Here is a 19,840-nt window from a genome sequence, read left to right on the forward strand (position 1 = left end):
ATGTCATACAATTTTATGGTTTTGTTTTTATAATAAATAAGACTCAATATTGGCTAACAGAAAATGCTATGTTAGGCCCTAATTAAATAAGTCAGAGGTCAGTGGAATATTCACAAACAGCTCTTGTATTTCTGCAAAATCCACCCTAACATATTAGTTGAATCCAAACACTGCAACACAAAGCTAGAGGTACTTTAAAAGGACAGACCATTGAAAGGAACTCAAAACAGGCCAGAATACCATTAGATCATGGAAGTCCCTTACATATGTAAAAGAAAGCATGTTTCCCATCACCCATAAAAAAGTAGAAGTGGTGCTATGAACATAGATATGCCTTCTTCAAGTTTGATAGAGGCCGAGAGGAATAGGCAAGGATTCTGAACCAGCAGGTTGCTGAGAAGACAGTTGGTTCCTGATGAATTTTAACCACACTCTAACTTCCCACGGTGGTTAAAGCAGCCAGCTTCTGTAACATACTTTATCTCTCTGATTACCGGCCAAATGCTTACTGCAGACCTGCAAAGATTAGTTACTCCAGGGGGAGTGGTTTATAACTCCACGACAGTGTTTTTTGCCAGATCAATAATAAAGGCAAAGGCACATGGCAAGCTGCCCTCATTTTCTCTGAACTATCCCTGTGGTCCAACTAAATGTTACTGACTGGTCCTCAGCATCACTTAAACACAGCAGCAATTGTCCTCATTTGTTTTTCATATACACCACAATTATTTGAAATAAGAACTAGCTAAAATGCAATTGTGTTTTGGGGGAATTGAAGGCTTGTTATATATTATCATTAATTTGCAGGGAGCCTACAGTTCACGTGTCATGTAAGTGGAGGGTTTCTTTCTTAACAATAGATTGTGATGGTGTATTTAGAAAAATGTCTGTACTGCTCACATATGTTAAAACCAGAGGGTTTTAAGCAATAGAAATTCAACTAATAACAACAGTGATAATAACATATGCTCGATTAAACGAAGCTTCCTTTCTTCTCTTCCATCCTACATAGGAGTTAATTTACATTTTAATAAACTGAGCAGAAAATATTTTTTCTGTGATGTGAGCAGACAAAACTTTTTAGGGAAAAGTGGAAAATATAGAGTCAGAGGAAACAAAAATTCACAGATCCTAGACATGAACATGAACAAGCCTGGACAGTTGTGAATCTCATCACCAGTGCTCTCTGGAAAAGCATAAAGAAAATTTAGCAGCTCAGGTCTCCGAGAAAAATTGAGGGCACGTTAGTCCTTTGAGGTCATTATTTTTAAAATGACCTGATTAATCTTCCTTCAATTAATCTAACATTTGGGTCATTTAAATATGAATTTTCTTTTCTTTGATATGTTATCAGTATACAACAACACAGCCCTTTCTATTTTGATCTGAATTGAGATTTTATCCAATCATGTATTGAGTATATAATGCTTTCAGATAGAGAGGCAATGAAGAGCTACAAATACCAAGAAATCAGAAGAATATTTTCTCCAGGAAAGTTATGTTTACCACTGTTTCCCAAAATGCTTCCTTGTTTTGTGATGATATAGAAGAATACTTTCTTTGTTTCTTTTTAATTTGAAGTTAATGCTGAGGGTCTATATTTGAAAAGGCAACATGACTAGATTTGTGCATAGTGGTGGGGTTCTAATGAAATAGAACAGCCACAACAAAAGTACTCTATTGGAGCTCAACATTCTCTCGATCTATTTTCTTTATCTTTTCACTTTGGGCATTCAATCTGAGACAGTATTATTAAAAAGTCAGAAGGGGCACCTGGGGTAGCTCAGTCAGTTAAGAGTCCCACTTTGCTGGGGCGCATGTGTGGCTCAGTCGGTTGAGCTTCCGCCTTCGGCTCAGGTCATGATCTCCCAGTTCGTGAGTTCAAGCCCTGCGTCAGGCTCTGTGCTGACAGCTCAGAGCCTGGAGCCTGCTTCGGATTCTGGGTCCTTCTCTTGCTCTGCTCCTCCCTTGCTCATGCTCTGTCTCTGTCTCTCTCTCTCTCAAGAATAAATAAACATTAAAAAAAAAAATTTAAAAACTCAGAAAAAAAAATCAAGCTGATTGTTTTTGCTAACAAATATCTCGTCTGTCATGGGACTTCTCCAGCAGTTAGATAAAGCTGATACTTGCATGCATAGTGCCATTGGGCAGGGACCAGGTCCAGCTCTGGAGACCACTGTCTCTGTACTTAACTAGCTATGTGACCTTAAGTTTGGGATCCCTGGGATTTCTGTGGAACAATGTATTTCTTTCCCAGATTTGAGTCAACTAAGAAGTAGACTCAGGAGCAAAACAGATGAGGATAAAATATGTTTTATTAATAATGTGACTGTATAACTAGAAAACTCAAAAACTTTATTAAAAATTAGAATGAATAAATTAATTTGGCAAGCTTGAAGGACACAAGACCAAAATGCAACCATCAAGAGTGTTTTTACACACTGGCAATAAATAACTTCAAAAAAACTTTCAAATATACCGATCATTGCAGTATAATAAAAATGAAATACCTAGGTTCCGCCTACTGAAAAACTACAAAACGTTGCTGGGATGAATTTAGGAAATTCTAAATAAATGAAAGCCTTCTAAATATGCTCTAAGTCATGATCTGGGCAGCAGTTCCATGGGTATGGACTTCTGTAAACATTTATTGATCAGTAAAGATTTCTGTGGTTTACCATATGTGAGTTATACATACCTCAATTAATTTTTTTCTTTTTAATTTAACAAAAAAAAAACTAACTGAAGAACAGAAAACGAACTGGATTAGGGGCATAGATTAGATATGTGGCCGAGATAGACTTGTCACTACTTGGTCCTGGAACTAGAGCAATTAACCCGTCTATCCAACTAGCAGAACTGCACAATGACAAGCCACATCTTCCCAAGGCCTGTGACTAACCAGAACCTTTGAGTACTGTCAGGTCATTGGCTCCAAGGGAGAGAGCAAAGGGAGGAGTTGAGCATGCCCAGTTTCTTGTTCTCAGTACATCAATAAAATGAATCACTCTTCTCTTCCCAGTAGGTGAGTCAAAAATCCGAGGTGATACTTAATAGGGAGTTTCTTCAATAGAAGCATTAACTGAAGGGGAAGAGAGACGTTTCTCCCCAACTGTGACTTAACTTTAGTGTTCCTATGTGTAAACCAGTGATAATAAACTTATCTCATATAGTTGTGTAAAGAGTAAAAAAAGATAAGCTATGCGATTGGCTTTGCCAAGTACCAGTAAATGTAGAATTGGAAAAACAAAGCATAGAAACTTCAGACGGGCAAGGGATCTTCGAAAGATAATCTGATACACTTGTGGCATTTTTTTTTAAATTGGAAAACCGAGACCCAAGGAGGTCTAGACCCTTATCTAAGTTCCATGGCTTGTGGGAAATGTACTGTTAATGTGTTCTAGCAGAACCGCCTGTGGGTTCCAGGTGCTCATGTGCCTGGTGCAGAGTTCTTTCTGTTACACTGCTCTACAGAGTAGCCATCCTACGTGGCAGCAGACAGAATCGCCAACCCTTGTCCCGACCACCGTGTTTTCTGAAGCTACACAGTCAGTTGCTACCCCCGTGGAGGCCCTGTGTGCTGCCTTACTCAGGAAGCAATTTGTAGCCCTTATTGCACTGTAGCAATAGGAACAAGATTACTGCTTAGAATCAAGACAGCTATTTGCACAATCCACTCAAGTAGTTAGACAGGTATTCTTTTGAAGGTAAATAAACACAGGCAACTACAATTATTTTCTTCCATTTAGCATATTAGAAAAGGTAATGGTTTAATGGTACCCTAGTGGTCTGTAACAGTTAGCACACAGCAGAAAAAATGAATCATAAAAACCCCTTCTCACTAAAAACTCTGAGACTAGTGTTATGAAAAGGGACTAAACCCCAGGGAACCACCGTGTTTTCACCTTCCCACCAAGTGACAATATTATTAGTTTGGATTCTCTATTCACTGGTCATGAAAATATAGGATTTGGGGGAAACGGGAAAACCTGTGACATATTCTGTTTGTTCAGTGATAGATCCTTGCAACATTACCTGAGACAGTTGCTATGGCAAAGAAAATGGTCCTGTAAAGGCCAATTTTCGGACTCTAATGTTGCACCTTCCCAAATGCTAGTTCATACTGAGCTGGGGTAGTAGCTAGAGAGAGAGTTCTTCCTGATGGTGGTACCTCCTGCATGTGCAGACAGAGCCAGTGGACTTTCAGGGTAGGGAAGTGCATGTGCTTGCTTCAGATTCACACAAAACACACAAGCTGTTGGTGTTTATTTTGGAAAGGGGTGTGAATTACAAACATTTCCTGAAAACATGTGCCTACTAGCCTCCCGGCTCTCTGTATGATAAATATTACCAGGATGGGCTTCTTCGTTATAGATTGCCGTTAGAAGATTATGTGTCAGGACTTCTAGTCAGAGAGACAGCTGTGCACATCTAGAAGGATCCTAGGGAAAGCTTCAAACCAGCTTGGCAATGATACTGGTGCATAGCAGATGCCCTCTCCTCAGCCACCAGAAAAGTGCCCTTTCTGTAGATTTCTATATCTGCAACCACATTGCCACAGGGTGTAACAGAAAGAACAAAGATCAGGAGGGCATTTGGATACCTCTGCTCTTTCCTCACTTGTAAATGGTGAGATTAATGTCTATTTGGCGGGATTATCATGAACTCGTTATTTGAGCATTTATAAACAATCCAATAAATAGCAGCTAGTTTTAAGGTGTATATTTCCCATTAACATTAGATAAATTTAAAATTAGTTAAAATTGACAATATTCTACTGATTTTTATTATATATGTATGTATATATACATGTATTTTATATATGTAATATATTACCCATAATAACATCAGTAAATAGCTACAGTTAGAGGCTAGCATGGCTTAAGAAATGTGTCGCCGTTTGACCAGTCTGTCTTGTTTGCACCGATGCTTCCAGAATAATATTGCTTCACTCTCAAAAGTGACCCAGTTTGGACAATAACTTATATGATCACCCTAAATAAGGTTCAAAAGGAAACTACTGATTTTCAAGAAATCCAGGAACAGTTACAGCCTCAATGCTTAGATATAATATGTCCACTAGACAAACCATGGCTTAAAAAATTTGTACTAGGGACACCGACATAATTTAAAAAATATATAATAAATCTTTAATGGCAGTTACCAAACAAAAACAACAAACTCAGTTGTCATAAGGCTTGCCCCTGATAAGAGAATTTTCCATGAAGAACACCAGGGGTTTATTCTCATATTTTTCTGTACTTTGCTCCTGGGTTGACTTTAATAACTGCCACTTGAAGCAGGTGGCTTTAGTATTAACTAGGACCCTTTAAGTGGCTGCTGCAGTGAAGGTTAATTTTGCCTCTCAGTTTTTGTCTGTTCTTTTTTTCTTTCTTTCTTTACTTCCTGGTAACATATCTAATTCTAGTAGCTTTAACATATAGCTCTAGCACTTGAAAGTTTCAAACAGTGTTTAAAGCCTTGTTTAAAACTCACCAGACAGAGACACCTAGGTGGCTCAGTAGGTTAAGCATCCAACTTTGGCTCAGATCGTGATCTCATGGTTTGTGAGTTCAAGCCCCATGTCAGGCTCTGTGCAGACAGCTCAGAGCCTGGAGCCTACTTTGGATTCTGTGTCTCCTTCTCTCTCTGCCTCTCCCCCACTCATACTCTGTCTCTCTCTACCAAAAATAAACATATAAATAAATAAATAAATAAATAAATAAATAAATCTCACCAGATAGATGACATTAATTTATCTCCTTTATACCCTAATATAAAAGAGAAGGAAAGGAAATTGACGGTAAGAGCCAAGGGTTCTGGGTGACAGACATAAGTCACCCTGTTTTAATGACTTAGCAGTTTTTGCAAGGATGTTTGCTTTCTGCTGTACATAACTTTCTATAGTTGTTCTGTGTAGTTTGACTTCAAAGCACTTTCTGCCTGTCATACTCTTTATTTCCTCTCAGAAAATATCCTTTCAAATGAGAAAATATTACTTTAATAAATCACATTTTTAATAATTTCCTATTAAGCAACATTGGAAGATGAGGTAAAATTGAATGTTTCCCCTCTTCAGCCTGGCCCCAGTATTTTGTATCTTATGCTTAGGGTAGATACAAGTCCTGTATCTTTTTCACATTTTCAACTATATCTAAGTAGTTAAGCTTTTTTTAAAAGTTTATTTATTTATTTTTGAGAGAAAAAGAGAGTAGAGAGGGGTGGGGGGTGGGGGAGAGAGAAAGAGAGAGAGAGAGGGAGAGAGAGAAGATCCTAAACAGGCTCTATGCTCAGCATGGAGCCTGACACGGGGCTGGATTCATGACCTGGGATCATGACCTGAGCCGAAATCAAGAGTCAGACGCTCAACCAACTGGTCCACCCAACAGTTAAGCTTTTAAAAATAACTTTTAGAAATGTCTTATTTCATCTCAAGCTCAACATCAGTATCAAGACTCTTTACCTTCTCTTATAAGCACTCCAACCTTCTTTAACTTCTCTGCTGCTCTCGGGCTGGAACTTTAGTGTCCAGTGGCCTATCTAGGCTGGCACAAAGAGGTCATCTGGTTGGGGTGCAAGGGGCCTTGTGGTGTTCTCAGTCCCATCAATAGCTAAACTCACCACCTTTCCCACCTTCTGGCACCTGGAACACACACCATAGGCCTCCCACCCCCCAGAAACGATCAGTCTGGGTGGGGGGAGGGGAGGAAAAGCCCACAAAGTAGACAAAAAGCAAGTTTCTGGAACTAAATACACCATCTCTCAATTATGCCAGTGATGTGTTTCAAATCGATTTTGTTTTACAAACCTGTTATTTTTTTTTTCAACAAATCCAGTTGGTTTCTGAATTTCTCATCCATACATAAGTCCTCAAATTTACACTTCTGATATGGAGCTCATATCTAAGTCGATACTGTTCTTGTGAAACTCGTTTGGCAATTGGGGAACTTTACATCACTTTTGACACAGGTGAAAATGATTGCAGGGTTTTTGAAATTCACTGGTAAATGTTAAATGTTAAAAGTAAGTGTCTAGTATGACTTTTCCATCAAGAAACAATTTACCTCGGTTTCCAATAATCAGCAAATCTGATTCAAATATTTCTATACTGTCAACTATATATAAGGAGAGATTTATACTATCTAGTTCTTACTCTGGATTTTTGTGGCCCTAGATATAAAAAAATTAGTCGAATCATCAAAAGAAAATATCAGGGCTTAGGTAATGCACAAACTGAGTTATTATAGATTGTGCATTGTCATAGAGGATATTAAAAATGTACCGTGATCTAGGGAGACTTTTAATATAAGTTTCTGTGAGCCAAGAGAGAATAAGAGTTATTTTCATTGCTCCTGAAGGATTTCCTTGCAATATTTGAAAGTTCTTTATTTTCACCTGTATGGAGTTTGTGTCATATGTTATAAAACCATTATTGAATTCAGAAAATAAAATTGAATAAGCTATTTGCAGCTAGAATTAGTGCTAGTCACAAGTACAAGGCTTGTACAAGTGGACTTGGCTTTTCCTTCCTCTGAGAGCCCTGAAAAGCATTTGAGAATAAAACATGTGTTCCGAGACCTCATTATTGCAACCTTGGTAGCAGTCTGTTTTTGTGTTGCAGGCAATGAAAGCTTAGAAGAAAACTATGTCCAGGACAGTAAGATGGGGTTTGTCATCAACGCCATCTACGCCATGGCTCACGGGTTACAGAACATGCACCATGCCCTCTGCCCGGGCCACGTGGGCCTCTGTGATGCCATGAAGCCCATCGACGGTAGCAAACTCCTGGACTTCCTCATCAAGTCCACATTCATCGGTGTGTCTGGAGAGGAAGTGTGGTTTGATGAGAAAGGGGATGCTCCTGGAAGGTAAAGCCATCTGTTCTGTATTGGGTTCAGATAACCGTGGGACCCTCTCCGAGTAGACAGATGGCAACTCTGGGCCCTTTGTTTCTATGGTTTCCAGGTGTCAGGAGAATAGATATGACTTAATAGATAAGAAGATAGGGCTAATCTCAGTTGGACGTTATGTCATAAAACATTGAAAACTTACTGGTAAACCCACAATCCTGTATTCTTCCAGTGGATCCCCCCTACCCAGCTATCACCCCAGCCCTTCCCTCAGGATGTGTACAAGCCCAGGAAACTGGAAAGATGACACCTGGGTGGCAGGACCCTCTCTGGCAGTGCTAACACCAGACCAGCATCTCTCTGATCGGTTGGAAGGCCATGCTGGTTGTGTAATATGCTTTTTTAAAGGCTTACTTATTTATTTTGAGAGAGAGGGAGAAAGTGAGCAGAGGAGGGACAGAGTGATAGAGGGGGAGAGAGAGAGAGAAAGAGAGAGAGAAAGAGAGAGAGAGAGAGAGAGAGAGAGAGAACCCCAAGCAGTTTCCACGCTGTTGGCGCAAAGCCTGATGTGGGGCTCAATCCCACAAACCATGAGATCAATACCTGAGCTGAGATCAAGAGTCAGACTCTTAATTGACTGAACCACCCAGGCGCCCCTGGTTGTGTAATATTTTAATAAGAGCTTAATATTTGAAGAGTACCAAATCCTCTTCATGTATCCCCTCTTCTCAGGCTAACTTATATTCCTGCTAATATGTCTCTTGAAACAAAACAAGAAAAAAGAATTTTCTTTCTGGTATCGAATCTTTATGGCTTCCAAAGAATCAAGAAACAAAGAAAAATTAAACCTAACTAATATGTATATTTTCCCCCATATCATTTTATACGCTGTTCTGCAACAGCTGCTTTTATAACATCAGTTAGCTCACATATGATTGGTAGGGAATGATGTCAGTTTAAAGTGCAGTTTTCCAGGCATACAAACAAACTGATGTTCGTTCACATGAATGTTTTTTTCTAGGCAAGGGATAATCAGAATCGCAGGGGAAGATTAAAGTCTGCAGCAGGAAAGAAAAAGGCCCTCAGCTTGGCTGCTATGCAGTATGCCCACAATCTTGTTTTGTTTTTTTTTTTTTCTTCTCTGTCTCTCTCTCTCATAAGCCCTGTTATCTTTCAGTATATGATTTTACAGAATGAGAAATTTTAGGAAAGCATATGTTGTGCTAAAATGGAACATCAAATCATTTAATCCTCATTGCTATAGGCATATCATTATCCTCTTTTACAGATGAGAAACTGAGTGTCAGAGAAACTAAAAAACTCACCTAAATTCATGTAGAGAGTAGCTGGTAGAGGCAGTGCTGTCTGGATCTGAAGCCTATAATCTTTCTGCCATATCGCCCTGCCTTTTAGCTAATCCTAAAATTGGGCAAAGTTGCTGGCAGCCTTCTTAATGTCATTTCAGAGGTACTGTAAGAGACTATCTGACCCTAAATAATTCTTGACATATCTCTTCCTATCATGTAAGCTTAAAGTTCTGTGTTCAGAGAGTGCCTTGTGGGGATTCTCCCTGTGAAAATCCAACAGCCCTGGGAAGGATAAGTGACATAAGTAATTGTCAGCAATTACAATGATGGATTTATCAGATTCCTTCCCGGCTGCAGTTAGGTAGGAGGAGATTTATATCAAAACGTGAGTGGGGTGGATGGAATGATTTCGGGCCTGGGAATGTGGAAAACTTCCAGGTGCTGGGCACCTTAGGAAACTGTACCAAAGGGAACAAGTGGACCTGGGATTCAGAGCACTGACCACTCTCCCCTTTAAGCGCCTGGTTGTAATCCCGGGTTCCACTGGAAACTGGGATCTGTACACTGTCAGATTTGGTATGGAAGCCTTCCTTCATGATTCTGTAAAAGGATATATACAATGTGCCTAGTACAAGGCCAGATGAATTTTTTTTAAGTTTGTTTGTTTGTTTGTTTATTTTGAGAAAAAGAGAGTAAGTGGGAGAAGGGCAGAGAGAGAGAGACAGAGAATCCCAAACAAGCTCCACACAGCCAGTGCAGAGCCAGGTACATCACTCGAGCTCATGAACATGAGATTATGACCTAAGCTGAAACCAAGAGTTGGATGCTTAGCTGACTGAGCCACCCAGGCACCCCTCCAGATGCATTTTAGACACTCCATACATGAGTTTCCTCCTGATCTCTTTATTTGTAAGTTATCCAAAATATAGGCACGTACTTTTAGCTGGTTTTTCCTCTGTGCAATTACATATTTAAATCATGAGCTTTCCTCTGGGTCCCTTTCCAGGATCATTTCCTCATGCTTGAAACTGGTCATCTTATTCTGTGTTCAGTTTTGGTCTCAACCACCTCCCTCTGCTTCCATCCCCTCTTATACCACCATTCATGCTTTTGGTCCCTCTTGTAATTATTTTAGTTAATCATCATGCAACATAAACTGAGTGCATTGAGAGGGTGCTATAAAATTGTAATTTACAGCATATGGATATTCCAAATAAATGCCAACATGCTGAGAAGAGACTCTAGGGTCAAGAGAAAAGAGCGGTGTTCATTAACACACATAGCACAGGAGAAGGCTCTATTTAGTATCTCATGTTTTTCCCTTGGTATCTTTCAGTATTTTTTTTCCTCCAGCTTTTGTGACTTTTTGAAAATGTGTTTTCATACCAAAATATTACAAATTTTTCAGTTTCTAAATGCTAACGAAGTGTGAATTGATCTCTCCTTTTGAAGAGCAAATGTTGAAATAAGTCTTAGGAAACTGATCTATAGGAAAAAGATACTCTAAAGCTGGCATTGCACCAAAGCCTTCGCTGAAAGTATGTATGGAAAGTCAATAACAATATGGGGTAAAACATAAAAATTAAGGGAAATAAAAATGGAAATTATTCACCAAACATTCACAGCAGGTTCTATAACCATAATGAGTTTAAAATGGAAACATTTTGGAGGTATATATTAGCATCATTGATCAGCAAGATGAATAGGGGCCGATAGCCCACAATCAATACCCACTTGGGTGTCACTCAGAGAGCCACTGAGAAGAACATGTGGGTATGGCTCAGCAACAAGAAGAATCAGAACTTTTATTTATTAGCCAAAAATCTGAACAACAAAGAAATTAATAATATGCTCCAGGTGTGCCATTTTCCTTTCTCACGTGGTAAGGTCTCTTCTGGAAAATGAGGAAAAACTTCTTTCGCTCTCCCAGAGTCCCCTTTCCCTTTGGAGAAATTGCCAGAATTTGGATGTGGAGAAGTCACTAGTCACCCTGTGGGTGGCAGAATGTGTTTGCACGTTAAGAACAGGCAGGAAAGCCAACAAAGGATAGTAGTTGTCTAAATAAAGAACTAAGACATTTATAGCAAATAGGTTTTGGAAGCCAACTAAGGTTGACAATAGCTTCCTGAGAGTGCTGGACTGGGACTCTGAGTCTGCATAGGGTTTAGAGAGAAAGAATTCCAGAATGGATTAGGTAAGGGTGTGGGGGGTTGGAAGATGAGGAAGAGGAATGCATATTAGTTAATTGCCATCTATTTCCTCAGGTCCAGCACAAAGAGAAAGAGACCATCCCTCTCTATTCTAGGGCAGCATGGTGGGAACTCTGCATAGGTATTACAGCAAAGAGAATTCCACTTTGCAAAACCAGAAAGGGAGAGTCAGACATACATTTTTGGGAAACTGCCAAATGAGTTATAGTTTACTCGGAATAAAGAGCAACATGGAGAGAAGATTGAAGAAGGCCAGAGAATTTGCAAAGACTGAGAGAGAAATAGCTGTGCAAGTATAAAAATGTTCTCCAGTTTTCGTACAGTAATGGAAATAACTAGAGTATTTTAGGGCATTCATAGTAATACAAATATGAATGATATAGTGATATTGGCTTACGTATGCATTTGTCCCAGTTGTAAAATAGTTTTTTTTTACATGCCTTATGTCAATAAATCCCCACAAGAACCCTGTGAGCCTTTAAGCGGTTAGTGAAATTCCTAAGTAGTATAATCTACTGTTAAAATGTTAGAAAAGAGATTCTAGCTTATGCATTCTAATGCCAAGTCCTGTTTCTTTTCATCGCATTGGAGAATGTTCTCCATTGCCCATGCTGGAAAATGATGAGGTCTGGCCCCCAAAGCACCCTCTGGCTGCAGTGTGAGTTTCTAAATGTAGATGTTGCCATAGTGTACCATTGCAGCATTTGAAATAACTGAAGTAACTGACACCGATTATTTGGATTCAGAAATGTTTGTCCTAATCAGGGAAGAGACCAGTTTAAATGTCAGTGCTCAAGATGCTAAATCCCCAACATCCTTGTTAATTAAAGCTGCTGTTTCTCAGATTTCTTGCTTTATTAGCACCTAAAATAGGTTCCAGACTTGGTAAAACTCACTTCTTTTGATCCAGTGTAATGAAAATGGCAACAGAATGTGAAAAAGAACATCAGAATGACAGTAATCAAGTTAAGAGATTAATAGTCTCCGGGCACCTGGATGGCTCAGTCAGTTGGACGTCTGACTCTTGATCTCTGCTTAGGTTGTGATCTCATGGTTTGAGATGAAGCCCCCACATCAGGCTCTGCGCTGACAGCATGGAGCCTGCTTGGGATTCTCTCTCCTCCTCTCTCATTCTGCCTCCCCCTGACTTGCATGCACACTCTCTCTCTCAAAAGAAATAAATAAACATTAAAAAAAAGAAATTGGGGTGCCTGAGTGGCTCAGTCAGTTAAGCGTCTGATTTCAGCTCAGGTCATGATCTCGCGGTTTGTGAGTTTGAGCCCTGTGTGGGGCTCTGTGCTGACAGCTCGGAGCCTGGAGCCTGCTTCGGATACTGTGTCTCCCTCTCTCTCTGCCCCTCCCCCACTTGCACTCTGTCTCTCTCTCTCTCTCAAAAATAAATGGACATTAGACAATTAAAAAAGAAAAGAAAAGAAATCAGTGTTCTCAAGAATCACGACTTGTTCAAAGAATAACTTAGTGAATAATGATTTGAAGGAGATGATAATCAACTCAACACATATAGGATTAGTTTTGAATAGAATAAGCAGAGAGAAAAGTGCAGGAGTAATACATTCTTTAGCAAATATGGACAATACACAGAGACTAAAGAAGGAAACACACATTTTGGAAAATTGGGAGAAACATTAGAAACAAACGAAAATATTGACAAGCGTTAGGCCGTGAGATAATTCTAGCTTTTTTATCTCCCTTCTCTCTATGACATCTATTTACCAAATTTCTTTGTTTTCTAGATCATGTCCATATTGTCCAAGGCACATGTGTTGTTTTCCCTGTAGGTATGATATCATGAACCTGCAGTACACCGAAGCTAATCGCTATGACTATGTACATGTCGGAACCTGGCACGAAGGCGTGTTGAACATCGATGATTACAAAATCCAAATGAACAAGAGTGGAATGGTGCGGTCTGTGTGCAGTGAACCTTGCTTAAAGGGTCAAATTAAGGTAAGCTGACCACAAAAGCTTTCTTAGACAGAATGAGGCCTCCTGCATGGACTACAGAAAGAAAAACAGACATTTTTCTTAGACAAGCCTGTCCAGAAGGGATATACCAGGCTTACTGTTTTTGTTCTTGTGTTTAGCTAAAATTGGAAAAACAAAGGAAGATTAGGAAATGAAATAGGCAAACCATTCGAATGTTGGAGAATAGTCCTTTGAATCGCAATGATGAGCCTGACCCTTCAATTTAATCTAGAAAGGGAAGGGACAAATACTTGAATATAAAAATTGAAACAGAAGTAAATGTGGACACCAAAACCAATGTACCGCTTAGTCATAGTTCTAGCTATTGTTAAAGAGAGCAGAAGCTGAACAATACTAAATAAGCACGTAATTAACATAAAAGAAGCTGCAAGGAGCTAACGCAGAAGCTGCTTATCATTTCTCTTTTCATCGCCACGTTCTTTGATTTTCCTGAAACTGACATTGTCTAGCCAAGAGAGAGTCCTCACTTCCTAGTTATTCTGAGAAGCTTTTTTATCAGCCTGGGGCAAGTGAGGAACCACGATATTGCTGTATGCATAACAGTAGAGTAAATAAACATCAAATATCGAACATTTGGCTGGACGTGCTAGAGAGGATTCTCAGTGAGGAAGGCATGGGAACAGCGCTTCTCTGTATCTCATGCTATTTAAAACCACACTGGATGATGCACTAGGAAATGGAGTGTAGGGACGTGATCGCCAACTGGCAAGAGTATGGGTGAAATGACCTGGTAGGTCTTTCCCCTCTCTAATTTTCTGTGATTCATCTCTGGGAGCAGACAGACTGTCACATAAATGTCACACAGCACAGCTGGGCTGGAGGCGGTACCGGGTGAGGCACTGGCAGTCTGGCCATGCCACCATGCCACCTGCCATTCTCATTCTCAGGAGCTGGGGAACCACCCCTGTAGGAAGAAGCCCTGAGTAGTACACTGAGGGATCTTGGAGCAAGAGTGTAGTCATGTGTGGAAGTGCTGGTGCAGAAACTGGAAAAGCCCAGCCTCTATTGGTCAGTGAAAGCAGAGGATTTGGAAGTTGTAACATCTTTTTTTTTTTTTTTAAGTTTATTTATTTATGTTGAGAAAGAGCGAGAGAGAGAGAGAGAGAGAGAGAGAGAGAGAGAAAGAGAGAGAGTGCACGTGGGGGAGGGACAGAAAGACAGGGATAGAGAAAATCCCAAGCAGCCTCCACACTGTCACTGTCAGAGCAGAACCTGACATGGGGCTTGAATTCACAAACTGCAAGATCATGACTTGAGCCAAAATCAAAAGTTGGATGCTTAACCAACTGAGCCACCCAGGTGCCCCAAGCTGTAACATCTTTTGAAGAGCTGTCCTGATGGACTCCAACTCTCAGGGATCCCAACCACCTTGAGGAAGAAACAAACTTCTGAGATAATTTACCCTAGTTGGTTTGTCTGATTGATTGCATTTTATGATTTTTTTAATCAGAATATAGTTGACACACAATGTTACATTAGTTTTATTCACCCTAGTCTTAAGTATCTTGTTCTTTCTATGCAGATGTGATATTAAAATTTTTTAATATTTATTTATTTTTGAGAGACAGAGAGAGAGAGAGCGCGCACGCGCGCACGCGCGCGCAAGCGAGCGGGGGAGGGGCAGAGAGAGAGAGAGAGGGGGAGACAGACTCTGAAGCAGGCTCCAAGCTCTGAGCTGTCAGCACAGGGCCCTATGCGGGGCTCGAACCCATGAACCATGAGGTCATGACCTGAGCCTAAGTCGGATGCTCAACCGACTGAGCCACCCAGGTGCCCCCAGATGTGATATTAAAAGTACTTAATAATTGCCATGCCAACTAACTGATCAGAATGGACTCCTTTTTGGCTCTGTGAGAAGGTGCTGGAGGCATCCCACCAAGCCGAGAGTTAGTCCTTGAATGGTGGGAAGATTTGGGCAAGGAGTCCTGTAAGGCAGGAGTAGTGTGGGGCATTCAGGAAGCTCGAAGATACCATGAGTTTGCACTCTGGGCAGAAGCATTTCAGCAGTGTAAGCATGGTTGCAGCCAATCCAATGTGTACAGGCTGTAGGTCAGCAAGGCTGCTAGCCAGGAATCCCATTTCTGATTCTTGTCCCAATAGAATTCTTCCATATGAGGCTGTCTGATGGTTTAAACTCCAGAGGCCCAAAGCTTCCTAATTGTTGCTATGAGATGCCAGACCACTGGACTCTAATTTTGTCATCCTTTCTGGATGGCAGGGAAAATGGGACATCTGAGACAGAGGTCATACTGCGGGGACAATGTGAATCAAGGGGTATCACATGTGTGACTCAGGCCTTTCCAGTTTGGGTGGGAACATTGTCTATGCTGCAAACAAGTACTATAAAATGTTATGGAACTACAAAGTTGGTGTTTTTCAGAGTATAAGAAAAACAATCAAACAAACAAACCGTGGCAAGAGAAAACAAATCATTCCAAAGATTCCCTGAACTCCAGCCCCCTTCCACAATTCCCTGCTGTTACTGTGGTTACTGGTAGGCCATGAATGGGGGCTCGCGTACCATGTGGATTCCCATTTGTACCTTTCAGAAGAAAGGCCTTTCCTCCCCAGGTTCACAGGAAAGGCTGTCATACATCTCTATGCCTAGATACTAAAGTATTTCTGGCTTCACGTTTGCATTACGCCCATGCAGTGTTTGTTATTGAAGGAGATCCCAGAAATCATCGTGGAGCCATTACAGAGCACTCGCTATAAATGCAAATCTCTCCGGGTCTAATTTTAGAAATATTGTGTACCCTGCAGGAAGAAAATATGCCTGTTCTCAATGGCACCTGGAGTGGAGGTTGGGGGGGGGGGGTGTGGAATGTTTGTTTGTTACCCATAAGCACCATGGGAGGTATGCAAACAAATGAAATTTGAATCCCATTTACCAAATGATCGCACTTATATTCTCACACCACCAATTTGCCACCCACCAGGCCCAGGATGCAAAGAGCCAGATCCCTCAGTAGCCACCACAAAGACAGGAGAGAGGCAACATAGAAGGTGATTATAGGACTTGCACTGGTATTCACTGGAAAGCATAATGCTTAGAAAGGGATTATTCATTTTAAATATAGAATGCCATTTAAAATGCTAAAATAAATTATTTGACTTTTTAAACGATAACCCATAGAGCTTTCTTATGGTAATTTCCCTTGAAGTAGTTAAAAGTAGTTTTCTTATGTTATCGATTCTTAGAAATCTACATATAATGTTTTATAAAAGCAGAAATTTCTTTTTAACCATTCCAGAAACACAGTTAAGTAAAATCAAACTTTTTATTGATGTGTGTTTTATTAGTCAGGGTTCAGTCGGGGAAAAAAGAACTCTTGCCAGGTTGTTTGATAGATTGGTTATAAAAGTAAAAGAGGACACCAAACCACCGCAGAGCTGAGTAACAGCAAGAATCATCCTCACCCCAGGCCAGAGGGACACAGGGAGGAGTCACAGCTGCTCCTGAACTGCCCCCTGAAGCGGGGAGGGGAGGATACCTTGGCTTCCCCTCTCTCCCTCGCTTGAGTCTCTCACTAGGTCCCTGCATTTGGCCAACTTCATCCAGAAGACATTGGCAAGAAAGCCCGGACAGTGTAGTTCACAGGTTTCCTCAAAACCTTAAAACTAAGCACTGCCTAAGTGCTAGTGCATTACTGGGAAATGGAATTCTCAGATGCAAGAGTGAAGGGAAAGGGAAAAGGAGACACGGAAGCACGGAAGCCCCTGCCACCACCACCACCACCACCACCACCACCACCGTCACTAAAGTGATGCTTTACTGAGCAGGATGCCACTTCACTGAGTATAACCGGTCATTCAACCTCAGAGAGATCTCTGAGTGGGCCACTTGGAGTAGCTACTGGAGCAAGGAGGGGGGAAGAATGTGTGCGCCTATGCCGTGCCATTTTCCTGTGGACATGCTCCTGTGGACAAAGTTTACTCACAGGAAGTAGTATCGTCTGATCCCTTTAGACAGCTACTGGGGAAGCCAGAATCTATGTCTGGTCCCACGGTCCTTTTTCAGATCTAGAAGCAGTTGGGTCCCATGCGGTCTGGTCTGGGCTTCTGCTGTGGTGACTACAATGGAGGTAGCTGAAGCCCAGTGACGGAGTCATGGGAGAGACAGACAGTTGGACATCCCAAGAAAAGAGACAACAGTGGTAGAGACTGAAGTATGGGTTGCAGAAGTGTCCAGGACTTTCCAAGAGCCAGTGGCCAAGGGCCTGAGAGAGAGGCTAGGAGAAGAGGATCTAAGGCAGCACACAAAGTGTGGACAGTGAATCTGCAGTCAAACACCAACAGCCTGCACATGTGGTGATCTCCTGTACCAGGCCTGCAGCCATTTTCCTTGGTGTGGTGAAGAGCCAAGAAGGAGTGGGAAGGTGAAGGCAGCAGTGAAAGGAAGGAGAAGGGAGGCAATAGAGGTCAGGGATAAATATTTTTCAAGCATATTCTTGTGCAAGTACAATAATAGATATATTACAGTCACCATTTTAATGATTCCTTAAAATAACACTTTTAAAGCAGATATTGTGGCCCCCATTATACAGATGAGGAATCTGAAGCCCAGAGAGGTTGAGTCATTTGCCCCAAGCTCTCTCAAGCTAGAAAGTGCCAAAGCTGGGATCAGAACCAGCCCAGAGCTCTGATCACCTCACTGCCTCGTGTGGTTCAATTGCCTGTCATTAGATGAACTGGTGTATTTCCTACTAATGCAAGTTTCAGTTGCTAAGCTTTATTTTCTCAGGAGTTCACCATAAAATTATAAATAGAGATGCACTTTAACAGGGAACAGAATCTAGAATTGAAGATGCAGTATTAGTGCGGGAGGTTGGGAGAGTTTAATAGAGGCAGGGAATCCGGCAGAGATGTCGAGGGAAAAGAGCCTGCAGATTGCTTTCACTGGCTCCTATTCTTTCCTTTCCTCTCTGTCTTCTATTTTTTTTCTCCCCTAAGTTTGTCTGTGGGTTCTTTGCTTTAAGAGGATTATTTGGGGGCTGGGATTTGGGCATGATGAATGGACAGCACTGATTCCTCCTGTTCTCACCCGGCCAATCAAAATAAAATTCTGAAGTTACATGAATGTAATAGAATAGATCACAAATATTTCCCGATTTACACAGGCCATATTGTCATATAGTGAAATATACCTTACGTACATATAGAAAAGCCCAAGTACATGTATCTTACAAACTACAGACTTTGGAATTAGGTTAACTAATTTCCTTTCAAGAGATAAGTCTGATTCTTTCCTATTTCTTGGTATTTTCTATTGGAAAGATAAAAATTTAGTTTCAAAGGTGTTGGCAAGGTGGACCTCAGAAGATTACTTAACTTATACCTGCTAGAATCCCTTGTTCAGCTTCAGCTTCCTGCATCACCCTGAGTTTCCCACTCCAGTTAGATCAGCAAAGAGGCCAAGCCACCGATTTGTTGAGTATCAAACTAAAAGGGACATGTTCATTTTCATTGTGATCCCAGACTCCTTCAAAGATGGAAGGAAGCTAGGACAGTCTATTAAGAAACCATTAACCATTGACCTTTAATTGGAACTATGTATCCTTAGATTTAATAATACCATAAGCATGATTAGGTAACACTACTAGAGGAGTTTGACTCTAGGTTTTTCTGTTGGTAAGTATAGCTACTTGGCAGATGTTGTCAATGTAAAAATCTTATCGTTTCTACCGATATTATTACCCTTCTTTTAAAAAAATAATGGCTAATATTAATTTTCACATTAATACTACCACCTGTCAACATAGGCCAGTGATTAAAAAGCAGCCACTTTGTTGCAGATCTGATAGCTTAAGACTGCAGAGATTAGGGATGAGAGCCTCACATTCCAGAATGTTTGTCTTCTTTAGCAACCTAAGATCATCCCTTTAATGCCTGCTGTGAACTCATTCTTTCTGTAGCCTCTTTAGTATTGTTTTCCTCTTCCTCTGTACATTTTCCAGCTCTTGAAAGAACTCTTTCTATATTTATAGTTGCTTACTTGGCCCAATTCCAGCATTATCCGGCAAGGGATGCTGTCCCTCTGAAAGACTGGATATCTATTTTGATCAAAATTGTCAAGCAGTTAGTACCACCTTCCCTTTCCTAATGATAAATAAATAAATGAGATAAGGTTAAATTTTGTATGATAGAACATATATGATTTGCCAACAATCCTTCCTGTTACTTTATGCAGAAATAGTTACAGGCAATAGATGTGTCTTGGGTCCATGCTCTCCAGTATCAAGGTTGAGAAGAAAATGCAGTCACATTATAACGTGTGTACTCCAGGTAATAACACATCTGCCAATATCACAGTTAAATATCCTCAGGGAGAAAAACAACTTTAATGATGTGATAGACTATGAAACACTGTATTATGTGAAATCAGACAGATGAACTTTGAAAAGTGTTATCATTCCATTTGTTTTGTAATGATGGAAAAGTTGCAAAATTTTCATCAAAATATAAA

The 19,840-nt window shown here is 40.6% G+C and overlaps 1 protein-coding gene across 3 annotated transcripts in view; it reads left to right on the top strand.

The window, feature by feature from the left end:
• GRM1 (glutamate metabotropic receptor 1) overlaps nucleotides 1-19,840 on the top strand; it is a 416,877-nt gene that overhangs the window by 339,845 nt on the left and 57,192 nt on the right. For all 3 annotated transcript variants that reach the window (XM_086708072.1, XM_025925255.2, XM_025925256.2), the window contains exons 5-6: nucleotides 7,622-7,868; nucleotides 13,167-13,335. In XM_086708072.1, coding sequence (XP_086564198.1) covers nucleotides 7,622-7,868; nucleotides 13,167-13,335 — 416 coding nt within the window. The remainder of the gene's footprint in view (nucleotides 1-7,621; nucleotides 7,869-13,166; nucleotides 13,336-19,840) is intronic.

The sequence above is a fragment of the Puma concolor genome, chromosome B2 (assembly GCF_028749965.1).
Source record: "Puma concolor isolate L17-30 chromosome B2, mPumCon1.1.hap2, whole genome shotgun sequence".
Classification (NCBI taxonomy): domain Eukaryota; kingdom Metazoa; phylum Chordata; class Mammalia; order Carnivora; family Felidae; genus Puma; species Puma concolor.